This window comes from Pyrus communis, chromosome 11 (genome assembly GCF_963583255.1).
Source record: "Pyrus communis chromosome 11, drPyrComm1.1, whole genome shotgun sequence".
Lineage (NCBI taxonomy): Eukaryota > Viridiplantae > Streptophyta > Magnoliopsida > Rosales > Rosaceae > Pyrus > Pyrus communis.
The window spans coordinates 1,399,824-1,413,098 of NC_084813.1; the positions used below are offsets into that span (position 1 = coordinate 1,399,824).

The 13,275-nt window shown below is 35.2% G+C and overlaps 2 protein-coding genes across 2 annotated transcripts; one reads left to right on the forward strand and one right to left on the reverse strand.

Moving 5' to 3' along the window:
- Nucleotides 1-754: 754 nt before the first annotated feature.
- LOC137709469 (probable fructokinase-5) lies at nucleotides 755-2,701 on the forward strand. Its single transcript, XM_068448561.1, has 5 exons — nucleotides 755-992; nucleotides 1,096-1,506; nucleotides 1,940-2,074; nucleotides 2,207-2,323; nucleotides 2,430-2,701. The coding sequence occupies exons 1-5, from the start codon at nucleotides 810-812 to the stop codon at nucleotides 2,565-2,567; spliced, it is 984 nt and encodes a 327-aa protein (XP_068304662.1). The 5' UTR covers nucleotides 755-809; the 3' UTR covers nucleotides 2,568-2,701.
- Nucleotides 2,702-6,141: 3,440 nt separating this feature from the next.
- Nucleotides 6,142-9,136, reverse strand: LOC137749583 (uncharacterized). The gene is made up of 7 exons (XM_068489705.1): nucleotides 8,953-9,136; nucleotides 7,817-7,902; nucleotides 7,617-7,679; nucleotides 7,467-7,514; nucleotides 7,312-7,365; nucleotides 6,584-6,641; nucleotides 6,142-6,454 (listed from the first exon to the last, which is right to left on the reverse strand). Exons 2-7 carry the CDS (start codon nucleotides 7,874-7,876, stop codon nucleotides 6,411-6,413), a joined length of 327 nt encoding a protein of 108 aa, XP_068345806.1. The 5' UTR covers nucleotides 7,877-7,902; nucleotides 8,953-9,136; the 3' UTR covers nucleotides 6,142-6,410.
- Nucleotides 9,137-13,275: the final 4,139 nt, after the last annotated feature.

Here is a 13,275-nt window from a genome sequence, read left to right on the forward strand (position 1 = left end):
GCGGGAGAGAACCAGCCCTCTTTTGATTGTTTCTCTTAAAAGGGGGGAAAATGAATTGGATTAATACTCAATCTCGTTTGATTCTCTAATCTCCTTCTAATTCAACTCCCTAGTAGATACTGCCAGGATTTCACAGTTACTCAAAGGCCATAGGAGAGATGATACAATCCAATACCCTCAAGGAGATTTCTTTGGGGTGTTTGTCAAATATTCAAGTCGATAGGGTATTGGGTTTTTAATCATGCGTTTTAGATTTGAAATTTCTTTATTCTTAAATTATTGTAATAGTTTCGAACTCTTCTACCTCATAATAATAATAAATAAATAAAAAGCAAAGGGAATAATTGGATAAATTACAGACGATAAGATCAACTTATCTTGTCATGAAAAAACACAATAGATCATATCTCAATTAGATTAGTCTTTCAAATCCAAATCAACATTGATACCGATAATTGGATATATATATATATATATATATATCTGTGTGCTTGTCTGGCAATCAGACGGACAATAGTGAGTATGGCAATCTTTCATTAATATCAGCCGTTTGATTTTTACTAGAATTTATACGTACTTACATATGCATAAAGTAGTTTGCCTATTTTGTTTCGGTTTCGGAAACGCAACAAACTGATGTCAGTTAGAGTTATATCGGAACATGGATGGCTGACCGACGCTGATTGAACTCTATATAAAGGGTTGGACATTGACAATTTAATAATTAATTTGATCTGTTTCACAGAAGCAGCGTTTTATAGATCGATAAAGTGATCTCAATTCCAAGAGTTAGAGAGAGTGAGTTGAGGATGGCGAATTCAGGGAGTCCACTAGTTGTAGCGTTTGGGGAGATGCTCATCGACTTTGTGCCAGACACGGCCGGAGTTTCGTTGGCCGAGTCCACGGGGTTCCTCAAGGCCGCCGGCGGTGCACCTGCCAATGTGGCTTGTGCCATCACCAAGCTTGGTGGTAAATCGGCTTTCGTTGGCAAGGTAATAGAAACTAGACCGACCCGTCCATCTGATATTTTATTTAATTTTATGATTTAGAAATTAATTAATTTTGTTTTAATTTCTTGGTTCATGATTGATTTAGGTTGGAGATGACGAGTTCGGACACATGCTGATCAACATATTGAAGAAGAACGGGGTGAACGCGGAGGGAGTGTGCGTGGATAAGCATGCCAGAACAGCGTTGGCGTTCGTGACCTTGAAGAACGACGGTGAAAGGGAGTTCATGTTTTACCGGAACCCCAGTGCTGATATGTTGCTCAAGGATTCGGAGCTAAACATGGGTCTTATCAAGCAGGCTAAGATATTCCACTACGGATCCATAAGCCTCATAGCCGAGCCATGCAGATCGGCTCATATGGCAGCCATGAAAGCCGCTAAGGAAGCTGGCGTTTTGCTTTCCTACGATCCCAACGTCAGGTTGCCCCTCTGGCCCTCTGCTGATGCTGCTAGGCAGGAGATCAAGAGCATATGGAATCAGGCTGATTTCATCAAGGTACCAACACTAAACACATATATACTCATATCGATTTCTTTCTGTACAAGATTAATACACTATGATGATGATATATATATATATATGTATGTATGTATGTATGTATGTATCTGATCCGATCTATGTTACATATACTCATATCGATTTCTTTCTGTATAAGATTAATACACTATGATGATATATATATATATATATATATATATATATATATGTATGTATATATATATGTATCTGATCCGATCAATGTTATGTATACTCATATCGATTTCTTTCTGTATAAGATTAGTTCACTGTGATGATATATATATATATGTATATATATGTATGTATATATGTATCTGAGATATTGGTAGCTAGATACGTATGAATATACGTAGAGTTGTTTGCGTTTTTGATGATTAATTAGTATATTCCTATATGGATATGCATATAGGTGAGCGACGACGAGGTGAACTTCCTGACGCAAGGAGATTCTGAGAAAGAAGATGTGGTTCTGTCCCTGTGGCATGACAACCTCAAACTGCTCGTGGTCACTGATGGTGAGAAGGGCTGCAGATATTACACTAAGGTACGTTCATACCCTAAACCAACTTCTTCTCACATCTTTCACAACTACATACACTTGCAGATAACGACTATATATATATATATATGAGAGAAAATATAAATTATTGATCATGTCATGATAATATACGTGCAGAAATTCAAAGGAAAGGTGGCCGGCTTCTCAGTTAAAGCCGTGGACACAACCGGCGCCGGTGATTCTTTTGTTGGTTCATTTTTGCTTTCCATGGCCAATGATATGTCCATCTTTGAGGTAAGTACATTCAGTCCCAAACTAGACACTTCTTAATTTTTGGTTTCTATTTTCTGTGTTTTAAAATTTTAATTAACTTAATTATTTCCTACATAAATATATACAGGACGAAGCAAAATTGAAGGAGGCTCTGAGTTTTGCAAATGCTTGTGGAGCTATCTGTACAACTCAAAAGGGTGCCATTCCAGCTCTTCCAACCCAGTCTGATGCCCGTGAGCTCATTTCCAAGTCCAAAGCCAAATAGATCCATCCAACCATGTTTTGATTTCCATCTTTAATTTGTTTAGCACCACATCCAAACCCTTTTTAATTAATTGTTTATTTTCTGGTTAGCCTAGTTTTTGAGGATAATGAGTAATAATATCCCAAATTTGTTAATTTCTCTATATTTTATGCCAAGCCTCTCCTCTCTCTCTTAGCAATTCATGTTCTGTTGATCTGTCAAGCACTTTTTATTTTATTATTGTAGAACACGTTATTCCAATTCTTTAATTTGAAAATACCACTACAAAGACAAAAATGTTACTTTTAACACATTTTCCATATCATCACTTTTCCAATAGAGATGATACCATATGTATTGATGGACTTTACCTATTAGAAGGGTTGTACAAATATCATAAAAGAATGTGGTAAGTGTAGCAATACTTCGACCGAAATTGGTTTTGTCATAACCACAATGACTAATAGCTGACTGAAAGTGTTTTTAAAATGACTGAAAGAGTTTTTTTCGAAAATGTTTGTAGGTTCTAAAAGCAAGTGTTTTCTATAAGAATCACATAACTGGTGCTTCTTGATGGAAACACTTTTAAGTGTTTTTACAAGATTCACTTGCATTTTTATTAGGGATTAATTCCAAAAAAAAAATTTGTTAAAAACGTTTTCAATCATTTTAAAAGTATTTCTAAATAAATTTTAAAACATGCAGTTTCTAAATTAGAACAGTTTACCCAATTTTTTTTTTTTTTATATTCTGTTTATCCCCTACAAGATAGATCTTTGCTTTCCACCCCTACGTCTGTTTGTTATACTTTACTCCTATTTTCGTACTTTCTATTCTTTTTGCACCTTAGAATTCTTCAGAGGGTTTTTTTCCGTCCTAATCTTTATCTATTTTCCTCTTCTTCTATTTGAATAGTTATGGTGAAACTATATCAATATTTTATATTGAATTTTTTTTAAAGATAATAAATCAAAAAGTATGTTATATGAAATTTTTTTATAAAGATAATAAGATAAAAAATAATATGTGAGAAGAAGGAAGGAAAAATGATAGGAATAAAATGAGAGAAAATCTTACTCCGAATTCCTCTAGGACTGCTAGTTTCTTGGCGTTTTGCTCAATTTTCCGGTTGACTTAATTACAAAAATTACTCCTCGTAATCTCTTTACGTACTTATGCATTTTATTTGGGCATCCATCTACGATGGAGCTCTCAAATTTCAAATTTCATCAAAGAGAAAATGGCAGGAAAGTAAAGAAAATAGAAAACATTCATATTATCGGAAAATGATTCTCGTCATATCCTTTTTGTAGGGATCTAGAAGATTAAATAATTACGATCGTTTATCGTATATTGTACGGTCAGAAATTATTCAAAATTCAAAATTGAATATAAATAATGTTTAACAAAAACTAATTGTATCATATACAATAAAATGGTATAATTGCTTGATCTTCCGGATTCCTTCAAAGAAGATCTAGTGAAATCCTTTTCCCACGTTATCCTCCGCTTTTTCTTTTGACAAGACATTCATCATCCCTGACAATGGACCCAAAGGATAATTAAAATCTAAAAATCCCAAAGGATAATTGAGATATGATGTAGATGGGTGTGATGTTGGACATGATAGCCTGCTATGACTATGAATTTGTAGTGGGCCAATACGTAGAACAAATTTTTAATGTGCCAGAAACATAACATAATACACAAAATGTTATTACGTCAAGTGTCACAATAGTATAATACAGTTAATTGTAAACTTTTTTTTTTTTTGTAAGTTCCAAACAATCCTACACCTCAATGTACCGAACCATGCTCAGCAAGTTGACAAATCTCTCAATATGTAGAGACCTATTACCTACTTGAATCATATTCTTTTTTCTTTTTTTTTTTGTTTGATTAAAAAGTTTGAATGTAGGTCGAACAAGTCATAAATAGTATTTTGAATTTTTATCACAAATTATCAATGAAATTGATTTTGACTATCAAGATAATTCCTGAAATTAAAAATCAATCAACGTAATTCCTGAAAATAGGTGTCGCAAATCAATGTGATCATTCTATCAGATTCTTTTAAAAAATCTTTGAAGTACTGATGTGACACATAAATAGGCCCTATAAGTTATTTTTCTCACAAATGTTCATTGAAATTGAACCGTGACATCAAAATGGTCCCTAAATTTGACCTCGAACATCAAAATGGTCATTGAAATGAAAAATTGATCAATGTAATCCAGCAAGTAAGTGCCTCAAATCAATGTAATCATTTCGTCACAATTATGTAAAAAATTTTGTTATATGCTAATGTGACATATATGACTCACACAAGTCTAATTAAATTTTAAAAATTACAATTAGGCTTAATAATTTAATAGTTAATAAAAAAATTTGTCAACCCAAAAACCTAGTTTTGCAATCACCTTCGATCCCAGTCCACATTTCTCTACCTCTTTCGCTCTCTATTCTCTAAAAAAAATCTCAATACACCCATCTTTACACACTTTGACACCTTCACTGAATTGAACCTGGATCGAGATCACCTTTGGTGACGGCTTGGCCGATTGACAACAACTTCTGGGACATCACCATTAACATTTAGGCGATCAACATCCTCACAACCTTAATCTTGGAGAACCTGTTCGGCGCTTCCCTGGTGGTCTGGTGATGCAAAGATCGGCAATATTTGCCTTGAGATAATGAGGTTATTACCGAGATGCGTCTATTGTTGTTTAAAAACTATTTCCACACCCCTTTTTAGGCCTTGGTTAAGTCTTGTGCCTTAGAGAATTTATGGAAGTGATATTTCTTCGGAGTAGGTCCTACTATAAGAAAAAAAATTCCATTGTGCAAAAAGGTATTTGGACAACTTTTTAAATTAATTATTAAACACACATCAACACATAACAATTTTTTTTACAAAATTGTGGCGGAAATATCATATTGATTTGCGACACTTATTTTCAAGAACTACATTGATCGATTTTCAATTTCAGCGATCATCTTAATGGTATGAGTCAATTTCAAGGACCATTTTGATGGTGTAGGTCAATTTCAGAGACCATTTGTGATAAAAAAAAATTAAAACATAAACAAACAAAAAATTAAAAAAAAAACCGTAAATCTTGTGGGACCAATTTATGTGCCACATCAGCATTTATCAAAATTTTTAACAAAATTGTGACAGAATGACAACATTTATTTGCGACACCTATTTTCATGGACTACATTAATTGATTTTTAATTTCTAGGATCATCTTGATGGTGAGGGTCAATTTCAAGGACCATTGTGATAAAAATCCTAATTTTTTTAGATGAGAGGTATGTTTTATATTCACCCAGCGGCCAGTGTCAATTGGGAAAAGAGGAATTTGCCTCTATCCATATTTGCTGAACACCTTGTCCACATGCTTATAGCTATGAAAAATATACTGAAACAATAAATCGGAAGTGACCTTCGCTCCCCTTTTGTCCTCTTGCACTCTTGTGTTTGGTTATGTCCGTTAATTCTGCTTCGGTCAAGTCAATACTAAAGCCAGAAGAAAGGGAGTGCATGAGGGTAAAAGCGGTGTAAAAATCACTTCACAGCAAAAACGCATATCTGTAAAGAGGAAATCTGCCTTAAATCACTAGTTGTATACAACCATGTTAATAAGAAAAGCAATAACGTCCCGCATCAAAACTTGGAACGCCAGAAGTTATGGTTTAGTTTCAACGGGAGTAACGTTGGTGCAATGCATGTTTTATAGCTATGATCACATCATCTTCACCAAGTTTGTTGTCAGGAACAGAATATTACCCAGTACAATATTAGGTATCACAATAACAGTCTGAGGTTCTCACAAGATCAAAACACCAAAAGCTCCGTCATTCGTTGGCAGTTGTATCCTCAGAAGCGGGACTTCCTTCATCTACGTAAAGTAGTATAACAACGTAAATGGCTTTTTTCTTTCCTTCCTTTCTAAATTTTCAAAGAAACAATATGGAAAGAATAATTAATTAACGGAAATGGCTTTCTGGACTTCTAATGTTTAGCATACCTTCACCATCTGCCGGAGCACAAGGAGACTTTCTGTATCGTGTTTGCTGCTGTGTGGGCTGAAGCACGAAACAAAAAAGAGTATTAAAGCAGCAATAAAATAACCAAGGAGAACCATGGAATGTCTAAATTATCTCATTTTTACTCCTTGAAACCGCTAATGCATAAGAGGGTAGGGGGGGAGGAGGTGAGCAGATTGACACGAATATAAAAATATGAACATTGATGTATCGAATCCGAAAACATAAAGGATTTCTTCCAACTCTAGCATCATGCTCCAGCAAGATTATACTTAAGATGCAACTACTTGGCAAGGTGCCATTTATATGCAATACTTATCAAAGAGAATGATATTCTTCCGTTACATCACACTCCAAACAATATATCATGAATTTTAGAACATCGTTGTCCTGTGGTGAGCGCATACAAGTTTGCCATCTCATCTAAAAGCCTGATACTGTGGCCTAATCAAGACTTCAGAACAACATTGTATTCAACCAAAGCTACCTAACTACCAATAATACTAAAGTAACTTCATCTGCTTCTAGCGCCAAAATCAGTAAATAGCCGTCAACTAGTTGACATCACAGCATGTAGATTATTAGATACGGAGTTTTTAACATACCATAAAACATGGTTCAACAGGACCAAAAACTCTCACCTAAACATCTACGAAAGCCAAATAAGAATGTTAAGGTGGACACCACCACGACAGAAAATGGGAAATACCTGTAACTTTGGCCGAAGGGCTTCAAGTGGTCCTTTTGGCTTTTCAACACCTTGCTGTTATCATCCAAAAAGCATCAAATGATATGAACTCATTAACAAAATAATTGTTTACTACTGTTACAACTAGAGGGTAATGTTAGTGTTGGGAAGGCTACCTTTCCAAGTGCCCAGTCAGCAGAATCAAAATAAGCACGTTCATGGTCCTGAGATCAATAGAAAAAGTCTTAAGACGAAAAACAGTACAGCTAGCATATAATTCGAACAACAGGACGTAAGATCTGAGCATTATCAAATTCAAATATCACCTTTGAAATTAGTGGTGGTTTTTTTGGAATGATTCCACCATACTTTTTCTTTATAACTTCCTCCTAGAAAAACAAACTTTGGTCAATCCTCTATAGCAGCACAAAGATTTTGATGCAAACAATTTTGTACATATTTCTCCATAAGGTTCTTTACAATAACAAGTATTAAGCATCTTGGAAAACCAAAGTATAATCACAACCTCCTCTGGGGAAGATTTTTCAGACCCCTCGTCCACCCGCTGCTCTTTCCCGTCCTCCATCCCCAAAAGAACGTCTTCACACCACCCTGCAAGCTGCAGCAGCATACTAGTTATTTTCAAGTCATCAACCAATGCGCAATGAAACTAACTCACAAATCACAATGCATCTACTATATATCTGCACAGTGCAACCGAATCAAACAAGAGAAATAGACTCAGTTTAATCTGAGACAGCGTTTCAGTCTTTCAGAACAAAAACAAATATATCCTGGCATTAATACTCTCATAAATACAGTGACAATTCAATTATTTAGGTAAAAGAATGGTGAACCGGAAGGGTTGTAGACTATTTTGTTGGCACAAAGAAGTATGCTATGATCTCCAAAACTCATTCGTAGCAATCGTCTTAACATTTACATGGTGATATATTCAATTCAGTTCTCAAGTAGGTCCATAGTTCTTTGTAAGACAGCTCAATAAGCTAAAACCAGCTATTACAATTATTGGGTATGCCGTATACATATCATTTAACATTCACCTCAATTTCCTCAAAAATTTAAACAGAAGGGTTGATAATAATAGTCAAACTATATTAAAAAGGCTTTACTTTAGCTACACCGCTTGGAACTCAATTTTAATCTCACTTTACCCTGTAACTCAAAACTCGCTACTTTACTTACCGTCCCTGAAACTCAAAATCCACTCTACTTTGCCCCTAAAACTCGATTTTGATGCTATTTTGCCCTCTAAAACTCAAAAATCATCATTTTACTCTATAAAACTCAAAATTTTCTCCGCATCCCCTTAATTTTCTGAATTTCGATCGCAGAATATAATATACTACAGAAATTTCGTCCAAGCTGATAAAACATTGAACAATCAAATAAACGGGATTAGGTGAAAATTCTTCAACAGAAAAAAGGAAAAAAAAAAAAAACAAACGATGTTGAAAATTAAAATTTTTAACCTAATTTTATTTAATTTCACATTTGCTATCATATCCAGATCAAATGTAGTTGTAATTTGGTTATATCCATCATCAAAATTTTTGAGAATGATAAGCAATAAGTCAGAAATGCAATTCAAACTCTAAGAAAAAGAATTCAAAAAAAAAAAAAAAACTCGAGAATTCGTACCTGAAAGTGATCTAGATGGATGAAAAATCTAGAGAGAGAAGAAGGCGAATCTTAGAGAGAGAGGGAGGGAGGAGGAGTTTAGGGTTTAAAATGGTAAGAGGGATGGTGGGGGGAAGAGGGAGGGAGGAAATGTCGTCACGTGGTGCGAGGGCTGTTTCTGCATTGGGTGGTAGTGATGAGTCTGATTATTATCTCCCTATCCATTGTTTTAGTCACTGTCATTTTCTGGTTGCTCACTTAACGCGTTTTCTTTTACTTCATTTCTCTCCCAAACAACCAACAAACTTTGTTATAATTTTCTTTACCTTATTCTTTGGACAGTGCTTATCTACATTTTGCTTTTTTATCTTCTATATATCTTCTTAATTTTCGACCGTTGAATTAAACAAGTTGAAGAGGATTAAAAGACAAAAAATAAACAAAAAGTATGTAAAAAAAAAAAAAAAATGTGTGGATGGTACACTTATTTTTTATGTGGTTAAGGGAATCCGGACGAAGAGGGTATAAATGGGTGGTACGGAATTTCACAGGTATGTTTTAGGGGGCGGAGGGAGTGGGAAATTTCCTATGTGAATCTAGTCTAATGGCAGAGGTGGAATTGGTGTGGGCGGCTTTGTTGGCTTGTATTGATATGGGTTTTGATGCAGTTTAGATTGAATGGGATTTTAGAGGACTTGTGGATATGATTAACGGCAAGGCTCAACCAAATGTTGCAATTGAAGGACTCCTTCTTGATATTCAATATGTGAAGCATTGGCTGAGGTCAGTGGATGTCATTTTTGCTCCTCGTATTTGTAATGGCAGCTTTCGTCTTATGGGAGGGAGACTCTTATGGATGGGACTATTTTAAGACAAAATGGTTGTTTAACACTTTAGCTTCTGACGTAAACATTTCAATTCGAATATAATAATATTCTTTCCCTTAAAAAAGAAAAGAAAGACACCTATTATTTCCTAGTTTCAGAATAGGCAACAAACTTGCATTTATTTGCGACCAATAATAAAATTGTAAAACCTCGTTTGCGCTAGGATTGGATGGGATTCAATTAGATAACTCACAAACTTCACGGTATATAAGGGGTGTATTTGTACATTTCATTTTATCAAGAGTGATGTTACGCCCACTCCAACTATCTTATACTTCTACCCTCCAACCCTCCTTAAAAGTAGAAAAAAAAAATAAAAACTCTTCTTCAAATTTTCCAGGCTTTAACAAAATTACCCCGCAACTCCCAATGTCACTATCAGCACCTCCCCTCAAAATCCCAGAACAGTTGCACTAGCCCTATAAACCCTAGCCAACCCACAACCAACACCCCAATCCTTAGCCAACCAACAACCACATCAACGCCCTCAAAACCACATCGCATCAACATCCAACGCCCCGCCTCGGTTGCCAACCAGTGCAGCACCGCCATGTTCAAAAAACAGTTCTCGACAACGCAGGTAAGGGTTGTGTGAACATTTTTCTTTTCGTTTTCAAAACGGGAAAGAGGCGGGGAGAGAGATAACATGAGAGTAGAGAATAACTTGTGCGGGGCTTAGCTTGCCACTGGACTTCGATGAGTGGTATTACAATCCACTCAAAACTCGTCACGTGACAAGTCTCAAATGTAATCTTTTATCATTCTTTTATATTTAAAATTCTCCTAATTATTTTTTCCTACTAATTAATATATACCATGAATCAATCTAAAGTTTCCTTTTTATTTTTTTTTGGTTGTTTTATTAACACTCAAGATATTGTTGAATACATGCCACATAAAAAATTATTATTAAATAACTTGTATACTCTTGAGTGAATGACTATTTGAGCCCTATAAAAATTTTAAAAAATAAATAAAAATATGAATACACCCAAAATTATTTTTACACATATTCTAATATTATTATTCTTCAGCCTTTAGTATGAGATAAAAGTTTTAGTAGCCTTAGAAGAGAACATTGTTTTTAGGTTTGTGGGTTGGTGGTGTGAAAGCATGCAAATTCTAAATAGACTCAGTCATTCGATTATAAATTCCAGATGTAATTCTACACATGGTTTGCTAATTCCTTTTTTTTTTGGCCAGATAGCTTTGCGAATTTATCATACTCAGTGCGTTGAACAGCTCGTATATAGATTTAGTCATTTGAATTTCTGTTAAAAAAAGTAAGATTTGAAACTTTATAATGGCATCAAGAGTAAGAAGAAATGACAAAATTTAATCATTAACTTTCAGTTTGTAATTTGCAGACTTTGCAGTGTCAAGAAAAGCCATAACCTGTAACTTTGTCACCTTTCTAGCTCGTTCGGTTTTCTGCAAAGTACAAGGTTCTTTTTCCCTATGAATTTTTATGAAACAGAGGAATACGGAATATGAAATTGGGAGAGAGTGAAGACCCACGGCAAAATATAGAGTGGAGGGAAATTTGGAAAAGAAAAAAGGGGAAAAGAAGGAAAAAACAAAAAAAAAGAGAGGAAACATTAGATTAATCCATGGTATATATTAATTAGTAAAAAATATAATTATGAGAAGTTTAAATATAAAAAATGATATAAGATTATATTTAAGACTTGCCACGTTGTGAGTTTTGAGTAGATTGTAGTGCCACTCAGCGAAATTCAATGACAAACCAAGCCCTACACAAGTTTTAGTGGGAAAGCGATTTTTATTTTTCATTTTTAATAGTATAGATATGCTAGGATCATATATGGGTTAAAAAAGTAAAAATTGATTGGTGCAAAATTACATTAAGGCCCGTTAAATTTTTTTGTGATAAAAGATTAAACTGTCTTTTCACACTCTTTCAGTTGACAAAAGAAATTGTGTTAATATGTAGTTTAGATGATTTTGGCAACGAAACAACTAAAATTCAAGCCCTATAGAACATAATTTGGAAGAAAAATCACATATATTAGGGAGAAATTAAAAGATTCTTGGAATAGAAAAAGGTTAAAACGACTTGTATTCTATTGCAATGAGTACAAAATTTAATTACTGATGATAATTAATAGAGTAATAAGTACTGAGTATCATTGTGACAACCTGTCCCAATTTTAATTATAATTTTCTCCCTGAGTATGTCAGATGACGGTTATGCCCTTGGTGGCTTAGTGAAGTGGATGTACATATACATTTTTAAATAATCTTCCTTGCTATCGTAATTAGATCATACTCGACGTCACGAGCGTGTCGATGTGAGTTAGGGCTGAATCGGATTCGTAACAAAAAAGTTACGATTATTTAGGTGCGTAAATGGATAAATTGTGGACCAATTATATGGGTTCCTATTTCCTTGGTCAAATCAGATTTTGTTTTTTGTATTTTTTTTTTTTTTCCTTTTGGGCTAATTAAAATACCTTTCCCTTTTCTACCCAATCAGAACCCACACACACAAGCACGCGCCTCTTTCTCTCTCATTCTGAGACTTCCACTTTCTTCTTCTTGCACCCGAGACATCCCCAGCTCACTTACACCTTAAACTCTTACGGATCGAACTTGTGAAGTTTACCATCAAACTCCCCTCAACTTCACGATCACTGTTATACCATTTGTTCTTCGATTTGGTGAACTTTGAGTTGGTGACTCGTGAGCTCTGACTCAGTTTTTGAGACTTAGGGAATCGGGAAACCTCCACGTAACTCCCTAAGGACTCTAGAGTAAGTTTAGGAAGGAGTTGACGTCGGAACAAGTGAGTTCAAGAAGTTTCAGTTTTGGCTGGTTCTTTCGAGGGATTTTCAGGCCTTTTCCAGTTTGATTTTGGACTCTCAAGAGGTATGAACTTGTTCTATTCCTCAAGAGCTTCAAATCCATATAAATTTCATGAATTTTGGTTGAAAAACGAGTTAGATATAAGAGTTTTAAAATTTTCTAGAAACCGACGAACCAGACGGCAGCAGGCGGCTGACTCCGGCTAGTCACAGGAGAAGAATGAGCATATTCCGTTAAAGTTAATGGAATATTCTAACAGCATCAGATAATTTTAATGGAATATTCCCTAACCTCGTTAACGGTTTCGTCAACGTGCCAGGCAAGTGTGCTACATCCCGGCCTAGGCACCCACCACATCCTAGGCTCAACTCCACCGTAGCACGATATTGTCTGCTTTGGACCCCGACCACACCCTCACGGTTTTGTTTTTGGGAATTCATACGAGAACTTCCTAGTGGGTCACCCATTATGAGATTGCTTTCGCGCGAACTCGCTTAACTTTGGCGTTCTGATGGAACTCGAAGCCAGTGAGCTCCCAAAAGGCCTCATGCTAAGTAGAGATGAGAATATACATATAAGGCTTAGAGGATCCACTCCCCTGGGCGATGTGGGATCTCACAACATGCCTACG